The sequence below is a fragment of the Ovis aries genome, chromosome 1, assembly GCF_016772045.2.
Source record: "Ovis aries strain OAR_USU_Benz2616 breed Rambouillet chromosome 1, ARS-UI_Ramb_v3.0, whole genome shotgun sequence".
Lineage (NCBI taxonomy): Eukaryota > Metazoa > Chordata > Mammalia > Artiodactyla > Bovidae > Ovis > Ovis aries.
In genome coordinates, this window is record NC_056054.1 from 188,724,141 (window position 1) to 188,747,957 (window position 23,817).

Here is a 23,817-nt window from a genome sequence, read left to right on the forward strand (position 1 = left end):
TACTGTGAGTAAAGCAGTTTCTAGGATTGCTCTGTGCTTGGAGGTATTTTTAGGAGGAGGTACTGGACCGCTTGACCAAGTGCTTGTTTCATAAGGTGAACATTGCTGGGCAACAGTATTTCCTCTCTTATATTAGACAAATTAGATTAAAACACATACATACACACTGTAAGACAAGGGCCCTCCAATCTTTTACTGATTAATTTTTTATTTCTCCTGGTCGCCTATATGATGAATCTGTCCTGTCCTTCTGCAGCCAGATTGGAGGTTAGCAAGGTAAGCTTGAATACTGACTGCTTGGAAGAATGATTTTTTCGAAACCTCAATATAATTTGTCTGCTTTTCCTTTAAGTGTAGAACCATTATGAAGAGCAGAAATAGATTTAAGAACTTTAAGAAAGAGCTGGAATCCATAATGGAACTGAAACTTCCATAATCCTACAATACCATTTTCAGGCCAACTCAATGTGAAAAATCACCAGATCTACTGGTCGGATATCAAATCCAGGCAGAGAACACACCAGTTTATTTTGAAATGCAACACAGATCAGTATTTTATGAATACAACTTATTTCTACATTATCAGGTAAAAACAGCTTCCAAATGCATGCATAGAAAGTTAAGCATAGTCTTTGAACTCCTTATTTCTAAATATACAAAAAATACATTTAAATTATATAATTTTAGTGAATCAAAGACTTATAAAATTACAGTTTTGGTTTTCACAACATAGAAAAAATATAAAAATGACTTTATATATGGTTGTATAATTTTTTACCCAAATTTCAAAGGAGCGGTATGTACCAATTTTGTCTTACAATGCTTTATCCAAAACTCAGAATTGAAACTAATTTGCAGGTTGTACCACATCAATGCCAACCTTTTATTATAAATGAATAACCAAAAACACAAGTGGAAGTGAGGGCACAATCTCTTCACATGCCTCAAAGCTACACCTTCTAAGCCCTTCCTCTCGGAAGTTTGCTCCAGGGGAACGTTTCCATCAGGTGGATGTGCTTTATTCCATGACTAACTCTCCACAGAGCCTTTGAAAACAGTCAGTATGTGTTAAATCAATGACTCCAACCTTAGCAAACAGAACACAGCAAGATGCAGATTAGCAGCTTGTGTCGATATGGCACTACTGCATATCTCAAAGAATTCTTTGCCAGAAGGTGGTCCCCGAAGAGGGGGTCTGAAGCACCCAATCAGGTAGGGGTTGGGGGGGGGCAGACGATGCCTTTGACTCTGCCTGGAAATGAACGTGGTTGAGCCTGACAAAATACCCCCCAAAACACCACCTTCCTCGTCCACACCTTACAAGACGCGATATGCGGTGGGTTAGACGCTCTCAGCTCATAAACGAACACCACCACTTCCAAAGAGAAACGAATCCACATTAGAGATAAAGAAACCAGTTACTGAGAGAGGTGACTGAAGGACACAGTGCATGCCTTACTTATCTGCAACGAGCATTTTAAATGTGGATGGACAAAAATACACACTGGGGTTGAGACCCTTTTTGAGAAGGGAGTTATTTGCTGCATTCTTGTTGTCAAAGTTTAATTGGATGCATGACCACTATTTGTGACAGATTGTTTTTCATAAATAATGACAAATTATAATAGAGAGGCCTGAATAAAACTCCCAATCCAGCAATCCTGGAAAATTTGCATTTTTCATCCCATCTTCTATAACTATTTCAAACACAAATGAAAAAAATCTTACTCAGCTTAAGTAATAAGGCTAATATAACCCAAATTGATTCTATTTTATGGTAGAAAAACATTTTGGAAAAATAAGAGAAAAAAGCATGAAAAATAATCTTCCCACATATTTTGTTTATCAAATACAAGAATAGATTCTAATCTCACCACATCCAAGTCAAGAGTGCTGCCTTTAAGGAGCAGAATTTTAATGATCAATTCAAAAATAATGTATTATACATCTGCTTGCATTAAATTTCAGGCTGCATATTTTCTTCTCATTTTCATCTTAATTTTCAAGCTTCTATTAAAATAAGCATTTAAAAGTTTTCCACTATGACACCCTTCTAATATTGGCAATTATATTTTAGTTGATAACCAGTCAGTAAGCTAGTAAGCTAGACTTTTAAAAGATCAACCAATTAAAAAAAAAAAAAGGAAAATGTTTCCGTAAAGAACACTGTATATTTAAAATCTAATGCATGTCTAAACTTGGGCTTTACATTTTCATCCAACTCTTTCTTGAAAAGCCTTAAATGCACAGTTTAGCAATTATAGTATGTAGACAAGACGTTAATTAGACAATGTCCATATGTCCAAAGTATTTCTTGGCTGCTCCAAAATGCGGGGACGATACTACTTTTAGTTCATAACTGCCCAACTGGAACATTTCACTGCCTCTGGACTTACAACTTGGTGGGAATTACATAGCACCATAATAAGGAAAAGTATACAAACAGAAGAGCTGAATAAAAATGTAAAAATAAAATAATAAGGGTACATAAACCCATTCCTGATTGTTCTTCAAAACTCCATTTCTAGAGTAACACCTTCCATGTGCTTTCAAGAATAGATTCTCTACCTCTGTGCACTAGACTGGCTTCAGGTCCCTAAGCGAAAATAGCTCCTGGCAAACTCCTTACTCAGGGTGTTCTGAGAATAGTACTGTGAAAGGTACCCGTCATTGACTAGCTACTGAGCTTTCCCTTCCTCAAAACTGTCCAGTTTTGTTAAAATAGGATTGAGGTGGAGCCCCAGTTAAGGTAGCTTCTCTACAATATACACATACTTATTAAATTCAAGCACATTTCGTAGTGGCAAGCAGTAACGACTCAATTGAAAACAAACAAAAGGGTTCTAGTTGTTTTCTGATTATAGGCACTACCCCAAAGTTTCACAGACATGTACATTGTATAACTCATTCACTAGACACGAGGGGAAGGTCCCAGCCATAACTTCAGAGCGAGCCAGAGAACAAACGGCTTCCAGCATGCAGTCAAGCACTTTGAGAGGGAATGCTAAGCACACTGCAGCCTGAAACGCAACTGCTCCAAGCTGGGCACTCAGTGGGCACAACTTCAGGGCTCAGACCGTAACGCTCAAGGAGCGAGTGTTACAGATCTTTCACTTATCAGACATGTGAAGGAAACAGGGGGACATAGAATGCCAAATCCCTTTCCAGCGCCATCATAAACACTGGGAACTTCTGGTTGAAAGAGCATGCTGAAATGGACCGGCCAGGATGTTTCATGTAACAGCTTTTCTTGTTTTGTTTTTTAGAAAATCCCAGGCCCACATGACACTGGATTTTGGTTTATTTATTTATTTATTTTTTAGTATTTAAAAATAGTTCTCACTTATTTTCTATGAAACGTACTGGGAACTGAAAAAGTCTGCAGCATTTTTTGTCATTGGAAAGTTTGTTTCTGGGGATGTGCAGGAAGAAGGGACTATTCAAATTTCTTGTGTTCTTCAGTATGAGAAAGGATCTTTCTTCTCTGGTGTATCATGTGGAAGTATAACTGGGGAAAAACTGCAAAGAAGAGAAAGAATTGGTTAAGAAAGTGATTTTAAACCACACGTTCTATGTAAAGCACATGGACTTGAGGTTGTCTCTGACTCCAACCACTTTCTCTCCCAGCAACCAAGGATGGTAACAAGACGGGCTTGGAGAAAGAAGAAAAATACAAAGAAACTTCCTTTCCTGCTTTAGCCAAGGTGGAAGGGTAATGTGGATTGGACCGTCAGATGCTACTGTCACTAGCATTACCAATCAAGATTCCACAGAGCTGCCAAATAATACTCTTTACACAAGCTCATGCTATCTTCACATTTATTCTCTGATTTCCCAACAACTAGGGGATGAATTCTAGTGCGGGAGTTACCATTCCTGTTCACAGAGGAGGAATAGAAGCCTCAGAGAGGGTGGGCATTTGCCTGCGGTCTCACAGCAAATCACTGACAGTCAGGACCAGGCTGCATGCTCCCGACCCTCAGCCTCGCCCTCCCTGTCCCCCTGCTCTGTCACCCAGGAGGATGTCCCAAAGTTACTTCCAGAGAAATGCTGTTCTTTGGGAAGACCGAGGAGTGGCGTTTGATCTGAACACCACTAAGCCGCGTTTGGATATGAAAAGCAAACCCTTATGCACTGGAGATTCTGTTCTTGGTCATTTCATGAATTACTTTAAAAAGGACTGGCTCTTGATTGAACAGGGTGGTACTGCCTGTCTAGGGAGTAGCTGGAAATGGGGGTGGGAGGACTGGAGTGGGGATATTATTGGCATTCAGTGCAAGGGGCCAGTAATGCCAAAATCCACACTATGTGACAGTCCTCCATGACTAAGAACTGTCCCACCCCAAAGGCCTACAGTGTCCCTGCTGGGAGACGCCAGCTTAAGCTATCTGACCTTCACGAGGTTACTGTAAACTGGGGGTTCAAAAACCACATAAAATATTCCAGGAGATGGTCTTGGACGTGCACCATCCACCTTCCCTTCTCAACAGCTCCACTCTATATTTTAGACAGTAACCTGTGTTTTGGGGGAGGTGATTTCTTCTACTGCCAACTCTTCTCTGACAGTTTCTTTCTTTCCAAATGGGTTCCAAGTTGGCCAAATGTCAAACGATCCTCCCAAAGTACCAAGACATCAGTGGGTGTGTGCACACAGATTTGATAAACTGCAGAGGAGGCCCCGGCGCTGAATAGCACTGCCATCCACTCCACTCACTATTTGCAGGCAGGAAGTTATTCACAGAAAAGACCCAGCTTGTGCATAAAATTCAACAGTGAGAGAACTATTTTGGTATGAACGCCAGAAAATTTGACAAGCTCTATAATCTAAAAACTGGAAGTAAGGATATAATTAAACCATAAGGAATACTAATTGTAATCATTTAAAAATGTGAGGCTAGTCACATTTCTATAGATATACTTTAGTAAAGGGAAACTTTGCGGCAAAGAACACTAAGGACTTTTCCACTGGCTGCATTTGTGATTATGTCACTCATATAAAGTGTGGCTGTGGACCCACAGGGTCTGACGCAGGACAATGATCCAAAAGCCATTCAATAGGCCTTTAGTGGCAACAAGATGGCTAAATACACCTTCATCCTCATGCAAGGGCCTGCCAGCTACCGAGGCTCCTGGGTCAGAAATGGGGAGCAGATATGGCCCTTTCATTTTGTTACATTCTTCCAGAAGTTGCTCAGTGCCTGAGAGAAAGAAATGTGTCGGGGAGACGGGGAAAATGGAAGTACTTGGGCCAGAGATTCTCTGCTCCTCTGGCAGTGACCCCCTGGTGACCAGAACTTGGGGGACACCATCTCCATCTCAATTACTCACATGGTCACACCAGCTCCAGTGACTAAAGTAATTCCAGATGCATGGGTACCTGCTTTTAACTACACTGAAAACCTCAACCTGACAACAGGCTGCTCAGAATTCTAGCCTCTGCTCTTATAGTTCAGGGCATGTAGGATGGAGATGGCGGCTGTGCACGTGTCTGTCTTGGGGTGACAGAGGGCGGGTGGGTGTCTGTGGTGTCACTGGGCACACCTTCCTGTAAGGAGAAGGGCGCTCTTAAGACTTGAAGGCAGAGGGCACCTGGAAACACTCTGCTTGGGGCAAGTTCCTTCTGTTTCTCTAAAAATCAGAGGTGTGGTTATGGTTACTGACAGTGTGGACAGTGCCCTGCTTCTTGGTGACCCTGCCCTCTATCACTGTTTCTCATTTCTCTCTGCCTTTTTTAAACCCCCAGCCCTGCAGCTAACTTTCACCAATTTGCAAAAGGGGGAAAGCAGGTAATGTAAACAGATACTGTCCATACTGATACTGCAGCTGCAGCAGAGGAGAGGAGCACCCCAGAGGGAACCCAAAGCACCCCGCTATGAGAAAACTCCCAGGGCTGCAGCTCACAGGCCACGCACAATATGGGCCGCATGTGCGACAGTGCAACATCTGGTCAGGACCATAACGAAGAGGCGCTGCTTTCTGTAAGATACGTACATCATCCACTTCCCATGAGAGGAGACTGAAAGAAACCTAAGTTGTGGAAGGGAATCCAAATTTGGTAAAGAAGGCTGCATGGCAACAGCAACCTCTCCTGACTCTGCATTTTCTTCTTATAAATACAAAGTTTTGGAAAGTTGGAAACATGCAGTTGGCTGGAATGAACTGTACAAACTGGTCTCAGCATTAACAACATCAACTACTGAAAACATTCAGGGCCACTGGCTCAGGCCAGAAGCAGAGTGAGGGCCAGCAGACACGAGTGATCCGCAGCAGCAGACAGGGTCTGCACTGCCATCTTGAGCCTGGGTGGGGAGTTAGGGATTTGAAGGGAAACTTTTAATCTCTGTCCTTGGAATGAATCCTATTTTGGTCCTACAAGAGTTAAGCTACCTTAGAAATGAAAGAGTATGGACTTTAACCAAGCCAAGTTGTCTCATTAAAAAGAGGCTAAGAATGGTAAAACGGGGAAGGACTGAGGTACGGAAAGCAGACGCTGGCTGAGAGGAGAGAGTTTCCCTACTCTCTGTAAGACAGCTGACTCTAGGTCTGTGCTCTCTTCTCTTCTAAGGCCACAGAGGAAAATCCCACAGAACTGGGTTTGTTTTCCTTCAGGAAACCTGTCATCCTGTGCTTGACCAGGTCCCTTCTCTACCGAGAGGCCAGCAGGCAGAGGCCAAAAGGTTGGCTCTGGTTGGCCCCCATAGCACAAAAAGAGACTAGCAGGTGCAGAGTGCCCGGAGAACTGCTCCTGGAACACAGCCCCACCTGCAACAGGCTGGACACCTGGCAGCACCTCTGAGGGAGGGGCCCCAGGTTTCCATTAACCAGGCAGCACTTTGTTACTGGTTTGATTTCATGACAGTCTCCTGGCCCCGTTCCCAGTTGTCCAACACACCATTTATCTCCATTTAAAGACTTATGCTGAATTTAAATAAATCTTATGGTGCTCATCAGGATAATCCTGGTTAGCCTGGGTGTGGCAAAACTGCAGTTAGGAAGTGTTGCTCCAGAGACTGGAAGTGAAACTCTAGGGCAACAAAGTCGGAAAGGTGGAAAGCTCTAAGTTAACTCTAACTACTTAAGTTTTTACGCTCTTCCATATTTGTCTTTCGTTTGAACGTCAACTACCTCTTACATTTGGAGAGAGAGCCGCTAGCCACCCTGCTTCCAGCAACAGAGACGAGGACTCGATTGCTCCTAAAGGGCGTAAAAGGAACCACAAAGCAGAAGTGCATCCAAGAACTTCTCCAAGATAAATGTTCACAAGAAACTGGGATGCCGTTTTTTTCCCTCAAAATGTATGAAATGCAGTTTCCCACAAGGGGACACAAGCTTGTCACCTGTGATTGTTAGGATGAGTCATTCAGTTAATGCTGTGGGCTGAAGAAAAATCCAACCTTCCAGTCTGAATTTAACCTGAGGTTTAGGGGAGGATATAGCATCTTACAGCCTAAAATAAGATTCAGAGTCATAATGCCAACGGAAGTAGCTAAGGGAGAAGCAGCATTCAGGTCACATGGCCTTGGGTATAACATGACTTTTGGATATGTGGAAATCAATTATAGGATAGAAACTGAACATCAGAATTTGAGAAAAGGAGTAAACAACTCTTCATCCTCCGCAAACAAGACTCACTTTAGAGAAGCCTCAAACATGGCCTTTTCTCTCTGTTAATGTGCTGGTAGGCAGATTTGAGTATCTATATATTTAAACCTTCAGCTGCTGCTGCTGCTGCTAAGTCGCTTCAGTCATGTCCGACTCTGTGCGACCCCATAGATGGCAGCCCACCAGGCTCCCCCGTCCCTGGGATTCTCCAGGCAAGAACACTGGAGTGGGCTGCCATTTCCTTCTCCAATGCGTGAAAGTGAAGTTGCTCAGTTGTGTCCGACTCTTAGCGACCCCATGGACTGCAGCCTACCAGGCTCCTCCATCCATGGGATTTGCTAGGGAAGAGTGGTTTATAATCGGAAACCATCCTGAAGAGAATGCTATGTTCTGTTCAGATGGCTTTAAGTGTTTATTTCCAAAACAGAAAATAAGAAATAAAGAAAAAATTAATCAGTTAATCTATTTTTATTGTACTTGTTTCTACTCAACTACCAATTCCTTAGAAGTGAAGTAATGTCTATTTTGATGTAGCAAAAGTGTAAAACTCTCTCTACAGTGTTTTTCAAATACCATAACAAGCAGCTTTTAAGAGACTGAAAAAGTCAAGGTAAGGTCTCTAATGGCTTTTTTTTTGCTTTCCACTCAGTACTTTCCTCCAATAGGCAGTTAACCTATCCTGGCATTCACTGTTTCAAACACACGCACTAAGGACTGCATTTTAGCAGCTGAGAGGAATTCATCTTTATTCAGTTACTACCAGAGAAAATTCTTTCTGACAGTCAGCTTCAATGAGAACCAAAGCATCCCCGATAAATAAGATTTATGGCATAAAAACAATCAAAGGCATTTAACTCTAGCTATTGTTGAGCCAATTTTAAAAACATAAATAAATATATGTATAAATATCTACTTACTTGGAATGTAAGAGATCATTATCAGAATTAGGAATGCATAATAATCAAAGGAGAAGTTGTATTTGTTAGGTAAACTGATGGAGTACAGGCCAGCCTGTCTGACAAAGGGCAAAGCGGCATATATTGTGAGCAGTTCTCCCGACACTCCCATTGGGTACAGCACAATGAAGAGTGTGTACCTAAAAGAAAGCAAAATATTCATTACTGAGGCCTGAAGCCAGCTTCAGTAGGAAGACGCACCCTCCCACTCCCACAACCAGTACTGGTTATAAGTAGCTGGTACTGGTCTTGTAGAAAGCTATTGTTCATACACTTTGCTGTTTACCCACTGCTTAAATTCAGGTTTTACAACCCAGTTTTTGAAAAGGGCCAAAGCAGGTATGTTTCTGAATGTTCTAAAATAAAATGTATTTGGTCAGCCTCAAAATCTGAGCTGACTAAATAAACAACTCTTCAAAACAACCCCCTAAAATAACTGAAATGATGTCAAATACTGGTAAAGTAGGGGCACGGAGTCATGGTTCATACTGAAGGGTCCTGCCTCATAGGTGGGTGTGGGTTTCCGGGGAAAGGTGTTGAAACATGGTATCCAAGAATCCCTACAATGCACACCGAGTCTGGTCTGTGGACTGAAGAAAGCAGCATATCCAATGTGTATATACTATAAAGCTTTCAAAAGCCTGTACATGCTACTGTGAAAAATAAAATACATGCTAAGTTTAAAAAATATTAAAAATTTTATGATAGCCTTGGTCATTATGTAATTTTCCAGTCCCTCCCCACCCCCTAAAAACCCCAATTACTATCACATGGGTAACTCTACACAAGTTTCTTCACTTTAAAAAGGAGTTTCTCATATTTTAAAAAGAATTTTGGAGAGGCTCACCCTAGGGAACTAACTGGAAGCCATTCTGAGGTATAAGTATTGCTAAAGAAATCATCAGCTCATGGTTAAAAAGCCTTTGGCTGTGTGTGGCTGACAGTAAATACTGGGCTCTAAACCTCCACATACAGGAAGTATGCTGATGAAAGAAAGATATGCTCTCCATTGTCACCTTCAGCCATGCTTAGGAGGAGGGTGGAAAAGCAGGACTCTTCCAGGGGCCACAGAAGAAACGGACAAAGGAATCTTTCTCGAAGACTAAAACCAGGGTGTGGCCAATAACCTTATATAACTAGGATAGACAGCTATGACTAGGAGAGACAGCTTTCTAGTTTTCCATCAGCTTTGCTGCCCAACTTGGTTAGAAACCGCTACACTTTTCCCATTCTCCTCTTTTCCTAATACAAATGTTTACTGGGGAAAAAAAAAAAAGGAAAGAAAAAGAAGTTCACATGCTTTGGAAACATTTGGTTTATGTCTCTGTTTAATCATTAAACTCATAGACTGTCTAGGAACCACCGTTTTCCTTTATGAAATGAGGCACTTTGGCCCCAAGGACAATTCTGATCCTTCGACTTTGTCACTCATGCCTGTAGTCTTTTCTAACTCAGAAAGTTGCTCACAGCTGTGTCACAGGTTAGTTCCGATAATCAGATGAATGATCAGAAATTCACCAAATTCATAACAAATACTATTGTTAAAAATAATCAAAGCAAACTAAATTGATAATATGCTAAAAGTGCCCTGTAACACTTGTTATTAATTAAAGAGTAATTTAAGAATTATTGTGTTGGAAAAATTGAGATAGGAATTGGACTTGGTCCCAAAAAACCATCATAATGGCAGAAGCTCATCAGTAAAGTTTTCTATGGACAAAAAAGGGATGCTACATCAAATCTCTATTGAATAATTTAACTGAGAGAATTGATTCCAAATAAATCACTTAAGTAGAGATAAAAAATTTAAAAGTGTTTTTATAAATCACAGTTACATAGTCACTTGCCCTGATGAAATCCACAGAGCAGAATTTCATCCAACTCCTACCTCACACAAGTTTTAGAAATAAAAAATAGTATTTAGGCAATAAAGAAAAAGCACAGTGATACTTCCCAAGTTAGTCTTCATTCCTGTACGTCTTTACCTGGCCCACTTGATGAGGTAAGGCAGATGGTTTAACAGACTGAAGGTATAAAAGGAGTAACGGATAATTTCTGTGATTGTCCAGGCAATAACAAACAGGAGGACACTGTCTTCACTCTGGACCTGTAGGAAAAGGCAGACAAAGGAAAGAGCAAACACATAAAACATTTTAACAAAGAAGCACTCACAATGTGGAGAGCTGACCTTTCCCCCTTGTTGAGCCGGTGGGGTTGAAGTCAATACAGCTCCTGGTCTGTAACCTCAGGGCTCACAGCACAGCACAGAAAGAGCTTGCCACGTAAAGAATACAGACATGTCTATGACAACAACTGCAGAGCCAAGGGACGAGGGGCAAGCGAGAAGAAACTCGGCTTACTGATGAGTAAGAGATACACGGATGGGGAACTACATGAGTTGGAGCCCACAGGGAGACACAAATACGATGAGTGAGTTTCTGAGTGTTTGCTTGCTGACATGATGTGGAGAATGTGAACCGGTATTGTGGGAGCCAAGAATGCTTAGGCAAGACAGTAAAAGGGTGAACTGGTGAAAAGCTTGGGTTCCATTAATAAGAATTTTAATTTGATTTCCATGACAACTTGGAATCCAGCGAAATTTCAGAGAAGGGCAACATAATGATAAAAACACAACTGAGGATGAAGCTAATTCCCTGGGCAGGATAAATTCATGTGGGGGAAGCTGAAGATCGTCTAAGAGGCAAGCCCATTTATTCTCTCCCACTGGTGACTTCTGATCCCAGATGAGCCTGGTTTAACTCAGAGATTACAGAGGCTTCCATGCTGATCACAGGAGGTGGCTAAAGCCAGAAGAGCTTTGGAATTCTCAGCCTCCTATGAAGTTGTTTTCATGCTGAAAAACCAATATGCTTCTAATAAGGCTCCTTAGTCAGTCAGTTCAGTCGCTTAGTTGTGTCCGACTCTTTGCGACCCCATGGACTGCAGCACGCTGGGCTTCCCTGTCCATCACCAACTCCCGGAGCTTACTCAGACTCATGGCCATCGAGTTGGTGATGCCATCCAACCATCTCATTCTCTGTTGTCCCCTTCTCCTCAAGCCTTCAATCTTTCCTAGTATCAGGGTCTTTTTCAATGAGTCAGTTCTTCAGATCAGGTGGCCAAAGTACTGGAGTTTCAGCTTCAGCATCAGTCCCTCCAATGAATATTCAGGACTGATTTCCTTTAGGATTGACTGGTTGGATCTCCTTGCAGTCCAAGGACTCTCAAGAGTTTTCTCCAGCACCAATTCAAAAGCATCAATTCTTCAGTGCTCAGCTTTCTTCATAGTCCAACTCTCGCATCCATACCTCACTACTGGAAAAACCATAGCTTTGACTAGATGGACCTTTTTCAGCAAAGTAATGTCTCTGTCTAGGTTGGTCATAGCTTTTCTTCCAAGGAGCAAGTGTCTTTTAATTTCATGGCTGCAGTCACCATCTGCACTGATTTTGGAGCCCCCAAAAATGAAGTCTGTCACTGACTTCTTAGGTATTTTCATTTTAGGGGATTTTCTCACGATATGCCTCAGACTGCAAATCTTGCATGAAAACTTATTACTGTGGTATTAACTTTCAGCATACCCAGCCTTCCCACTCCAGCTAAGTTTATGATGATCCTTCACGCTTGAAGACCAATACTAAGAATAAGAAACAACCTTGCACCTCAATTCACTTATATTTTCTTACATCCGAAAAGGGCAGTTAGAGAGTTAAATGTGAATAAGAAGTTCCACTGAGCAAACCACACAAATATCATTTACAAGATCTTCTCTGTCTTACTCCTAAGATCTAATATAACAAAAGTATGGCATTCTAACCTTAACTTTTGCTTCTCTGCATTTGGAATGTTATTGAGCACTTATATTCTTCCTCAGAAAGTGAACATGGAGAGATCTGCCTACACAATGAAATAAGCAGTCATTTACATACCTATTAACTAAATTGCTCTGACAAAGAACTTCATAAATCCACAGTTACTATTCTCCAAAAATAGTAAGAATTTTATACTGTCAAGAGCGAGAATACTTTTTGTTTTCCTGGTGCTCTTATATTAGCCAAAGTAAAGTAAAAGCTAAACCCCTTTAAAGCTTTCATGTTTCATTTTTCAGTCTGTCCACAAATCCTTGCTTAAAACCCATCTATACCAAAATACAATTTCAAAGCACACTTTGCTTTTTTTTGATATGCTTTGTAATCCTCATCTTAAGGAGATATACTTTTACAGCTAGGGGCTGAAAGCCTTCCTCAAAGATCTTTGGGTTATTAGAGACGTTCTTCTCTAATATTTTGCATTGTAATAGTCTTGAAAGCAGGAAGCGTGTTTTATTCATTTTTTGATTCCCAAAAGCACTTTGTGCTTTTCACAAGTAGGAGCTCAACAGATATTTGTGGAGCAAAACAATACAATCCTAATCAGCTGCCTGCGCTTTGATACATGATACTAGTTTCTGTGTAGTCTTGGAGGCTTTCAAATAGGGAAAAGCAGACAAGCAAGCCCCCCAGCCTTCTGCTCTGATCCAGTCTAGAAGGTATTTGATTCACACACACCTTCAGTTAGACCAAAAGGACTGCGACAGACTCAGGAGGAATGTGAAAACAGTCTGTTCCCAGAATCCAGCTGTGAAGACCATGTCATAATTTTTAAAAGCCTAAGGATAGGGAAAATGACCGTTTTGTACAAATGATACCTTCAGATCTACAGGAAGTACATGTTATTAAGAAGAGGCTCATGTAAAATCAGAGATCAAACATTTAATTTGCAGATAACTATTCAGTAACATAAAATAGGGGTAGAATGGAATGAGTTAAAATGAGTTAGTGAGTTTAAAAGACCAATGAGCAGTTTGGGCTAGGTTGACCAAAAATGTTTTGAAGTCATGTTTCAAAGCTGCCTGCCCTCACTCTTGGCACAAATGAGGGTATGGGTATGGGGCAACCAGGTCAGCCAGAAAATCTTCCTTTGCGTGGGGCAGTGAGCTGTGTGTTGGACCCTCCACACTGCAGACGGCAGGTTTCAGCCCCCTGCTCTACAGTAAGAGAGGAGGCATGGGGAGTGGGTGGCTTGTGTAACTTAGCCAAGGGGGTTTACACGGAAACTCAGCTTGAGAGACAAATGGGCACAAGAGAAACCTTTATGCACAAACAGCATCATATGTTGGACTTTAAAAGGCTCGGGGAGTATCAGTACACGAAAAACTGTCATTTTTATTACATTCAAAGAAAAACAGATGGTGCCACACAAGAAAATCTCTATGAGGAAACCCTATTCTTCTTAGCCTTTTGGAACCTACTGCTCACCACTCTGGTTATTTCAAAGAAATCCCCTGATCAAGCTTTCTGGTAAGGCTTCTCTCTTCTTGACAGCCCTTTCATTTGTGAAGAGAAGAGATTCCGGTAAACTCTAGGAGATGAAGACTAGAGTCCGCTCTTGGCAGAACTGTGAAGAGTATGTTTATGTTTCTCCTCTGGCTGCCATTAAAAAACACCATAGTCTGGGTAGCTCGAACAGTAGAAATGTCTTTTCTCACAGTTTTAGAATTCCAAGAGCAGGGTGCCACCACGCTTGCTTCCTTGTGAGGACTCTTTTCCTTGTTCGTCCCAGGTGCCTCAATTAGATGGAAGGACATTATGTTTCCTTCTGCATCCGGCTTGTCTCATTGAGTGTAATGTTTCCAAGTTTCATCCCTGTTGAAGCCATGTATCAGAGTTTCCCTCCTTTTAAAGTCTGAATATTATATTGTATGTAAACACGGCATTTTGTTTAATGATTCAGTTACTGATGGACATTTGCATGGCTTCCGCATTCTGGCTGCTGCTATGAACATGAGTGTACAAATATCTATTTGAGCACCTGTTTTATCAGTTCTGTTGGGTATGCCTAGAAGTGGAATTGTTAGATCATATAATACTATGTTTAGCTTTCTGAAGAACTGCCAAAGTGTTTTCCACATTGGCTACATCATTTTACATTCCTACCAACAGTGCAAAAAGGTTCCAATTTCTTCACGTGTTTACCACCATTTTGCTATTTTCCTTCTTCTTTCCTGACAGTAACCATCCTAATGAGTACAAAGTGGCATCTGCAGTTTTGATATGCATTTTTTCATGTGCTTATCAGTCATCTGTGTATCTTCTTTTGAGAAATGTCTTTTGCTCATTTTTAACTTTGGGAGAAATCATCTTTTTAATAATTATGATGACAATAGCAGTAAAAAATAATTATACATAATAGTATAATTGAATAATAGTATAACTGAATTCATACTATATGCCAAGCACTTTTGAACATATATTACCTCTTCGAATCCCCACTTTACAGATGGGAAAAGTGAGGTTTACAGATGTTGAACCCAGCCTGTGCCCCAAACTCTGAACAGTTCTGACTTGTCTTCCCGGGGTTCAGACACACACACACACCCCTGCTGCTGTGGGGAGAATATCCCTCTTGCAGTTGAGGATGAGGAGGTGAGGGAGAGATACAGAGGTGGCAGGCTGAAGACATGGCTAGTGTGGCTGGAAAATCAGCTACATGTTGTAAATAAGTAAACCAAGTAAATAAAACAATATAGTTCAAAAACTGGGACTTCTTGCCATTGGAACAGGTATTTACAAACATGGAAGGGAGAACCCTAGGAAGAATACCATGGTGTTGGATTGTAATTGGAGGAACTGCTACGAGCCCACGATTTTATAACACAGATTTATACACTTTTATACATTTATAAACTAGCCATTGAATATATATTTACACATATTGATATACACAATGATATACTTTTAGATGTACATGTGTATGAGTATACACTTATGTATATGTTGTTGCTGTTCAGTTGCTATGTTGTGCCCAACTCTGACCCCGTGGACTGTAACACACCAGGCTCCTCTGTCCTCCACTATCTCCTGGAATTTGCTCAAATTCATGCCCATTGAGTCAGTGATTATATCTAACCATCTCATCCTCTGTCTTCTTCTCCTTTTGCCTTTCATCTTTCCCAGCATCAGGGTCTTTTCCAATGAGTTGGCCTCTTCACATCACGTGGCCAAAGTATTGGAGCTTCAGCATCAGTCCTACCAGTGAATTTTCAGGGTTGATCTCCTTTAAGATTGATTGGCTTGATCTCCTTGCAGTCTAAGGGACTCTCAAGAGTCTTCTCCAGCACCACAATGTGAAAGCCATTAATTCTTCAGTGCTAAGCCTTCTTTATGGTCCAGCTCTCACATCTGTACATGACTACTGGAAAAACCATAGCTCTGACTATACAGACCTTTGCCAGCAAAGTGAGATCTCTGCTTTTTAACACTATTCTAGGTTTGTCATAGCTTTTCTTCCAAGGAGTAAACGTCTTTTAATTTCATGTCTGCAGTCACTGTCCTCTGACTTTGGAGCCCAAGAAAATAATATGTGTCACTGCTTCCATTTTCTCCTTCTATTTGCCATGCAGTGATGGGACCTTAGTTTTTTTAATGCTGAGTTTTAAGCCAGGTTCTTCACTCTCCTCTTTCACCCTCATCAAAAGGCTCTTTAGTTTCTCTTTACTTTCTGCCATTAAAGTGGTGTCATCTGCATATCTAAGGTTGTTGATATTTCTCCCGGCAATCTTGATTTCAGCTTGTGATGCATTCAGCTTGGTGTTTCACATGATGTACTCTGCATACAAGTTGAACAAACAGGGTGACAATATACAGCCTTGACATATTCCTTTCCCAATTTTGAACCAGTCAGTCATTCCATGTAAGTTTCTGCTGCTTCTTGACCCACATACAGGATTCTCAGGAGACAGGTAAAGTGGTCTGGTATTCCCATCTCTTTAAAAATTTTCCATAGTTTGCTGTGATCCACATAATCAAAGGCTTTACATAGTCAATGAAGCAGATGTTTTTCTGAAATTCCCTTGCTTTCTCCATGATCCAGTTAATGTTGGCAACTTGATCTCTGGTTCTGCTGCCTCTTGGAGACCCAGCTCGTACATCTGGAAGTTCTCAATTCATGTACTGCTAAAGCCTAGCTTGAAGGATTTTGAGTATAACCTTGCTAGCATGTGACATGAGTGCAATTGTGTGGCAGTGTGAACATTCTTTGGCATTGCCCTTCTTTGGGATTGGAATGAAAACTGATTGTTCCCAGTCCTGTGGCCACTGCTGAGTTTTCCAAGTTTGCTGACATACTGAGTATAGCACTTTAATAGCATCATCTTTTAGGATCTGAAATAGCTCAGCTGGAATTCCATCATGTCTACTAGCTTTGTTCACGGTAATGCTTCCTAAGGCCTACTTGACTTCATGCTCCAGGAAGTCCGGCTCTAGGTGAGTGACCATACCATCGTGGCTGTCTGGGTCATTAAGACCTTTTTTGCGTAGTTCTTCTGTGTATTCTTGCCACCTCTTCTGTTTCTATTAGGTCCGTACCATTTCTGTCCTTCATTGTGCCAATTCTTACATGAAATGTTTCCTTGATCTCTCCAATTTTCTTGAAGAGATCTCTGATGTTTCCCATTCTATTGTTTTCCTCTATTTCTCGTACTCCAAGGCCAAACTTGCCATCCACAAAGGGAAAAAAAGGACACTGTTTAGACTGTTAGTGAAATCTGAGTGAAGTCTGTGGGTGGGACGGTAGTATTTTATCAGTTTTGGCTTCCATATTGGAGGGTTGTATGCAGGTGATGTAGGAGAGTGTCTGAAACATGCACTTGAATATTTAGGGGGGACAGGACATCATGTACAGCTTGCTCTCAAGGTTCAGGAAAAAAAATGATATGCAAATACAGAGGAGTAGGTGATGCAACAAATGTAGTAAAATGTCAATAGCTGGAGAATCTGAATGAAGGAAACATGAGAGTCTTTCGTACTGTTCTAATTTAAACTTTCTGTAAACCTCAAATGATTTCCAAATAAATTATTTTAAAATATCACCAGAGTAGTAAGCAACCACTTTGGGGACATAATTAGAAGCAAACAGTATCACCTGGTTTCTATAAATTGCCTTTGATATGAAGAATCTGAATCTGCTGGAGGAGGTGGGCTACATAACCATAAAAGAAGATGTAGGAACATTTATAACAAAAACTATCAATAAAAGCACACTTGAGATGGAACAATAGATTTAATGCTGAGGCTAAACTGGCATTCAAATTACTACAGTCTTACACTGCAAGTACCCCAAGGGCAGGTCCAAAAACTCCCTTTGAAAAAGGGGTTAGCTAACTTAAAAGGCAAAACGAGATTTTCAATAAATGCTTTAGATTAGGATAATAATGATGATTAAGATAATGATAACTCCCATTAGCAGGGCTAATTATCCCTTAAGTATGGTAAAAGTAATTATGTATAAATCTTCACCAGCTAACTGTGAAACTATTTTAATAAGTATAAAGAATTCATTCCTATGTGAACAGTCAATTATATCTCTGTTTTAAAAGTCAATTATATCTCTGCTTCAGGACACAGAGAAGAATTCAATACAGTTATACAAAAAACTGTCACTGAAAGTCTGAGAAAAGATAAGGTTACATTATAGCTAATATGTAATTAACATTTACTGAGCACCTACTAAGTGCCAGGCACTGTTCTAAATGCTTTATATGTATTAATGCACTGCACCTCCAGGACCACCCAATGAGGAGGAACAAGCGGGCCTGGGAGACTAGAACAGCTCCTTAGGAGCTAGACCAGGCTGGTGTACCCCTCAGCTGGGCAGCTGGAGTGTGACACGTGGTGCCAGCAGCCTGTCTTTCCTGACTTGTCAGTTACCCTACTCTAAGGCACTGCTTGACTCTGCTCCTGAGCAAGCCCTGTGAAGGAGGCACCTGTGGTTTCTCTTTTCCATGCAAACTAGTGCTGAGCATGATACCAGAGCAGAGAAGGTACTGAATAAGTATTTGCTGACCTGTCTGCAGCCTGGCCTGCATGTTCTCTGCCTTGGCTGGAATAGCCTTGGGTGAGGAGGGCTGGGCGCCTGGGAGAGTGAGGTCACAGGGCTACTGCCTTGAGGGTAACGTCAGCAGGTTTGGGCTGGGGCACAGGACAGTTCTGACGACAATCCTGATGCTTTCCATAACTTTATTAAGTTTTTTTGAACAAAAATGTAACTCATCTAGTTATCTACTTAAAAGGAATATCCTCCTTGATAAGAAATTGAAATGTAATAAATACTGACGTGTGGTGGTTTAAAAAAAAGATGTCTGGATAAGTGTTGGTCTTTTCACATGGCAACCACATGTGTAAAGTATCCATGATTTAATGTTTATGGGGGAGGGGACTAAGCAGAGGTGAGATGTATGGAGAGAGTAACATGGAAATATGCAATACTATATGTAAAATAGATAGCCAGTGGGAATTTGCTGTATGACTCAGAACTCAAACAGGAGCTCTATGACACTCTGGAAGGGTGGGATGGGGAGGGAGGGGACAAGAGCGTACCTATAGCTCATTCTTGTTGATGTATGACAGAAAACCACAAAATTCTGTAAAGCAATTATCCTTCAATTAAAAAATAAAATAAAAACCTATGATAGGATACACAGTAAACAAACCAGAAAAAATATTCCTTTTATATAGAAAATGTGAGTTATATTAATATACTTCCCTTTTAAAGGAGAGAAAAATATGCAACTATATAAAATTTTCTTAACCTACAATGACAAGGGGCATTGATTAAAAATTATTTCCATTACAACACAATAACTACTCTTTAATATGGATGATGGCCTAGTTATATGTTTTGGCTTACTGAAACAAGTCTTGGTCATGAAATTAACTTTTCTGAACATGCAATGAGAAACCCGTATAAGCATGCAGTAAATAGGCAATGCACGATCAATTCTGCATTTATGACAAAATCAGACATGCAGGTCTGAATGCTAAAATGTTCCCATTAGTCCAACTTTGATGCTACTATCTGTCAGCCCATTTCCCGGGAAATATGAAGAAAGAATGGCAATTTCCTACAACTAGCCTATTTTCCAATCACTGCAACTCTGGAACCAAACAGACCTCCAGGCTTCCAGGCTGCATGTCCTTATCCTTTTCCAGCTTCAACATCCTCATATGGAAACTGAGGTAACATATTTGCCTTTGCATGGGTTCACGTGAGGTTAGAAAAACCTATCAAGAGCTTAGTAAAGTGCTAGCCATTCATAAATAGCAGTTATTATTTCTATTCCATGAAAGAAAAATTCAACTCAACAAATATTTATTAAGTTTCTACTATGTATACTAGTCACTGCTGGGATCCAGTACAGGCTGGTGGCTGCCTCTTAGGCTTAATTACCAAAATAATATTTTGCTTTGTCATTGTGTTTTCTGTTAAGCGTTAAAGCATTAGCTTGTACCAAATCTGGGATGTCTACGGATCTCACCAGCTGCTAGCCTTTCCCAATGTTCTTCCTAAGTTCAGTTTGATTCTCTCAGCTTCAAAGAGCATGTTATTAACAGTTTTCATGCAACTGTTATTACCTTCAACCAAACTCAAGTATAAGGACTACATCAGAAAACAGTCATTAATTAGTTCCACCTTGATCATATATATCCAATACAGACTAAGTATTCTATGAAGCAATAGTCCTCTAACTATTGCCAAGAGAGCCTGAGATCAATATGCCCAGCAATAGGTTGCTGTGGTCTCATGGGGAGAGCTGGTGCAGTCACCCCACAGTCTGCCCCCAGACCTCTAAATGCATCATCCCAGTGTGCCTACCCAACACTCTAGAGGGGACAGGATGGATCACTGTCAGAAGTGTAACTGACGTGGTCAAAAGAACATGAAATGAGCAACATACACTGTGAAATGTCATGGTTCTTTTGGTCTACGATGGTTTAATAACTGCAAAAATGTAAGACAGAAAATAAAAACAAAGCCTTTGAGTATCATCTCTCGGAACACAAATATTAAAACAATGGCCCATAATCCTGGATCACAAATGTTTTGTTTGAATTTGTACAGTGCTTTAAAAAGTATTTGAGCCAGGTTTTTAAGTTGAGAGATTTCACATTAAAAAATCTGTATTTCTGCCTTTTTCTTAAAAAAAAAAAAAAAGTGACTACATAACACTAGATCAATTTGCCAATTACTAGCTGAGGTGAGCTTTGTTCTGAGATGATATAGACATTCTAGTCATCATATTCTTCTTGAAATTTCTTTTAACATCCACCTGGGGGACAGACATCTGATACCAGTTGATAAGCTCTGCTCCTGATGGCAAGGTGCTACATAAATGTAACATGACTACTTGAAAAACTCTAAAATTAAAAAAAAGTATTTAGTATATTTAAAAACTTGGTTAATTTGATTAGTGTTTATACTTGAGGCTCTCAACATATACTGCTTTGAAACAGACCTCAACGAAAGATTCCTTAAACTTGGCTTATCAAGGCAGCACCAATGCAGAAGGCCAAACAGAGGCACAGTTCTCAGTTTCCAGCTATCCTGGTCATGTTTCTGCCAGAGCAAACTATAGTAAAGGGGAGAAGATACCAAAACTCACCCTGTTAAAAACAAATGTTTATGGCGGCAATGTAAAGAAAAGATAAGTTAAAAGTCTTTAATGCATCAAGCCTAATAATTAGTCTCCTCCCTCCCTTTCAAATGCAGGCATACCCTCAGCATGCTTCCACACACATCCACATGTGGATATCAAGTCACGTCTTACAAATTCCCGAAGTGCACCAGGGTTTCACTTCAGACTTGAAAGGGCTCCATTCTCTGGAAAATGCAGACGACTTAGTAATATGCTTAATTTTATCTGTGATGCATCACAGCTTTTAATGAGAGCTTCCTGACTATACAGGGCTTCTTGACATGGGTAGGTAAAAAAGGTTATTGAATCCTCCTCCTGGAAACCATGGAAATACACTTCATAGATACTTCATGGGAGCAGGGGAATGGGGATTTCTTCAGGTTCCCCTGCTGTCTTCAAGGTTCCCACCAAGACCAGTTACCTGCTGCATTCACTGTGCAAATCAACTGCCAAGAGACTGAATGTACTGGTATTCTTGTCAATTTATGTATTTTTAAATGATCTGATTTCACATTCATGCTGAAAATATAGTTATATTGAAAAAGCAACAGTATACAAAGGACCGCTTTGGCAAAGGAGCAGATAATTTATGAGACAGTTCCTCCTCCTACATATTAAAAGTTTTCAAATGAATATTAATCAATGCTTTAAAAATTCCACTTACTGTACCATGGAGCACACCTATTTAAAAGCAGTTTATCACTAATAATTTTTAACTTTCCTTGACTCTGCTGATATACTTTAGCAATGCTCACGATGCATGCCAATCATCTTTTACAGTGTGAGGTGAGAATCTTTGAGCTCATAGGGATAATAATGTTGACTGTATTTCTAAGGGATCCTTGAAGTCAAATAGGAGAGACAAGGTCTGTGAAACGGTTTTCAGCAGAGCCAAACGTGGGACATGGTATCATGGTGACTCCACTGCAAAGGCCAAACTCCAGGTCTCTGAAAGGTGGAGTCTGCATGGCCTCCTGCCTCACCAGTTAATGAACTGCTATCTTTGCAACAGATGAGCATACCATAGAGTTTCCCACACCTGCAATCAGGATTTTTATGAGTTTAATTTAGCCTTGAACAACAGTTTAAAGAAAACAGAATTTAATTTAGAGTACTAAAAGAATTCCTGGATTTAAAGAACACAGCATACCAAGCATGTCATATAAATTTCCTGTGGCTACTTGTTTTTTTCTTTTAAATCATATAATCTTGCACATGAGATAAAATATATGAAAACCTAATTGACTGAAATAAAGAAAATGGCAAATATTGTGTTGGCCAAAAAGTTTGAGTTTTTTCATAAGATGTTACAGAAGAACTTGAATGAACTTTCTGGCCAACCCAATAATATTACACTGAACAACTACAGCTACACTGTCCAATGCAGTAGCGTCTAGTCACATGTGGCTATTTAAAACTAAATTACATTAAAATTCAGTTCCTTAGTCACTCAGGGGTTATTTCAAGGGTTCAATATGTGCACACACACAACTAGGAGCTACTATGTTGAGCAGCATAGGCACAGAACATTTTTTTCACTGCTAAAAATTCCTATGGACAGTCCCAGGATAGAAGAAATATTCAAAAGAAAAATGTTCATAACCAACATGCTTCTATCACTATACAGGAGCAAAAAGTTACCCTTTTTCTCTTGAAATAAACATCTGAATTCACTTTACTCTCAAATCATGGATGAAACTGGTTTTAGTGTCAGGATTCACTTAATGGTGACTCTCCACTGACAGTACAACTTGACAGCATAGCTCAAGTAACAGGCTTCCTTCCCTGAGTCACTCCGCAGCTTAAGCTGAGCATATGACCAAAGCTGAAGCCACTGAGGCTCTCACGGTAAATCTCAGTTGTTTCTTTGGGAAACAAAGGTAACATTTTTTTTTTCTTTTTTCACTCTTATTCCCTTTCCATGGGAGTTTCCCGTGCCAAGAGTCAAACATCTCTGTGAATCTCAGGACTTTACACATCCAGATTTGGCTCTAAACAGGCTAAGTAGCAGCAGTTACATATGTTAAGATACTACCCAATAGTTTGAAAACACCTTATGCCTGAAGAGGATGAATTCCAACAACAAGCTTCTCTGTTAGAAACTTCCTTATCAAAACTAGGAGGAAAGTTGGAGACACCACTGACACACCCAGAACATCAGCCAAATGGGGGTAGAAGGGTATTAGCGCAATATTTAAAAAGACCAACTGAATCTTGGGGACACCAAGAATCTGGAAGTTCTGGGGCAGAAGGAAAGGAAGAGGCCAACACTGCTCAGCCTGAAGGGCTCGGGCATGTGCAGGAAAGTCTGGACTAGGCAGGCAGGCAGGTCTGGCTTCGGGTCCAGACCTGCCAGAAGAACCTCATAACAGTGGGACACTTTCATTGGGAGCTGACAGGTCAGGCCCTGGCCCTTCCTGCCCTGTGTGACACCCTCCCAAATGAAGATAACTATGCAGTCTTCCAGGGAATTTGTCTGATGTAACTGCCCCCCGCCCCATGCCAGAACTGAGAAATGGAATGAAGGATGTCAGAGACAGCCGTTGGGGTAAGAGAGCAAAAGAAAGTGCTGAGAAACTTCAAGTGTGAGGGTGTTTGTAGGGCAGAGTCACCAACGGAGAAGGGTGAAGAGGAGCGGCCAGAAGAGAAAAAGACTAACATTAAACACAAACTAAACCGACTTCCTGATTTTGTTGAGCCTAGAACCTATCAATCCTTAATCGAAAAATGGGGCTATGTTCTTGTAAG

At 40.7% G+C, this 23,817-nt stretch overlaps 1 protein-coding gene across 2 annotated transcripts in view; it reads right to left on the reverse strand.

The window, feature by feature from the left end:
- Positions 1 to 498: 498 nt before the first annotated feature.
- The window catches only part of HACD2 (3-hydroxyacyl-CoA dehydratase 2), a 92,137-nt gene continuing 68,818 nt past the window's right edge, over positions 499 to 23,817 (reverse strand). For both annotated transcript variants that reach the window (XM_027956481.3, XM_042232294.2), the window contains 3 exons: positions 10,544 to 10,665; positions 8,520 to 8,698; positions 499 to 3,519 (listed from right to left, as the gene is read on the reverse strand). In XM_027956481.3, coding sequence (XP_027812282.1) covers positions 3,437 to 3,519; positions 8,520 to 8,698; positions 10,544 to 10,665 — 384 coding nt within the window. In that variant the 3' untranslated portion in view covers positions 499 to 3,436. The remainder of the gene's footprint in view (positions 3,520 to 8,519; positions 8,699 to 10,543; positions 10,666 to 23,817) is intronic.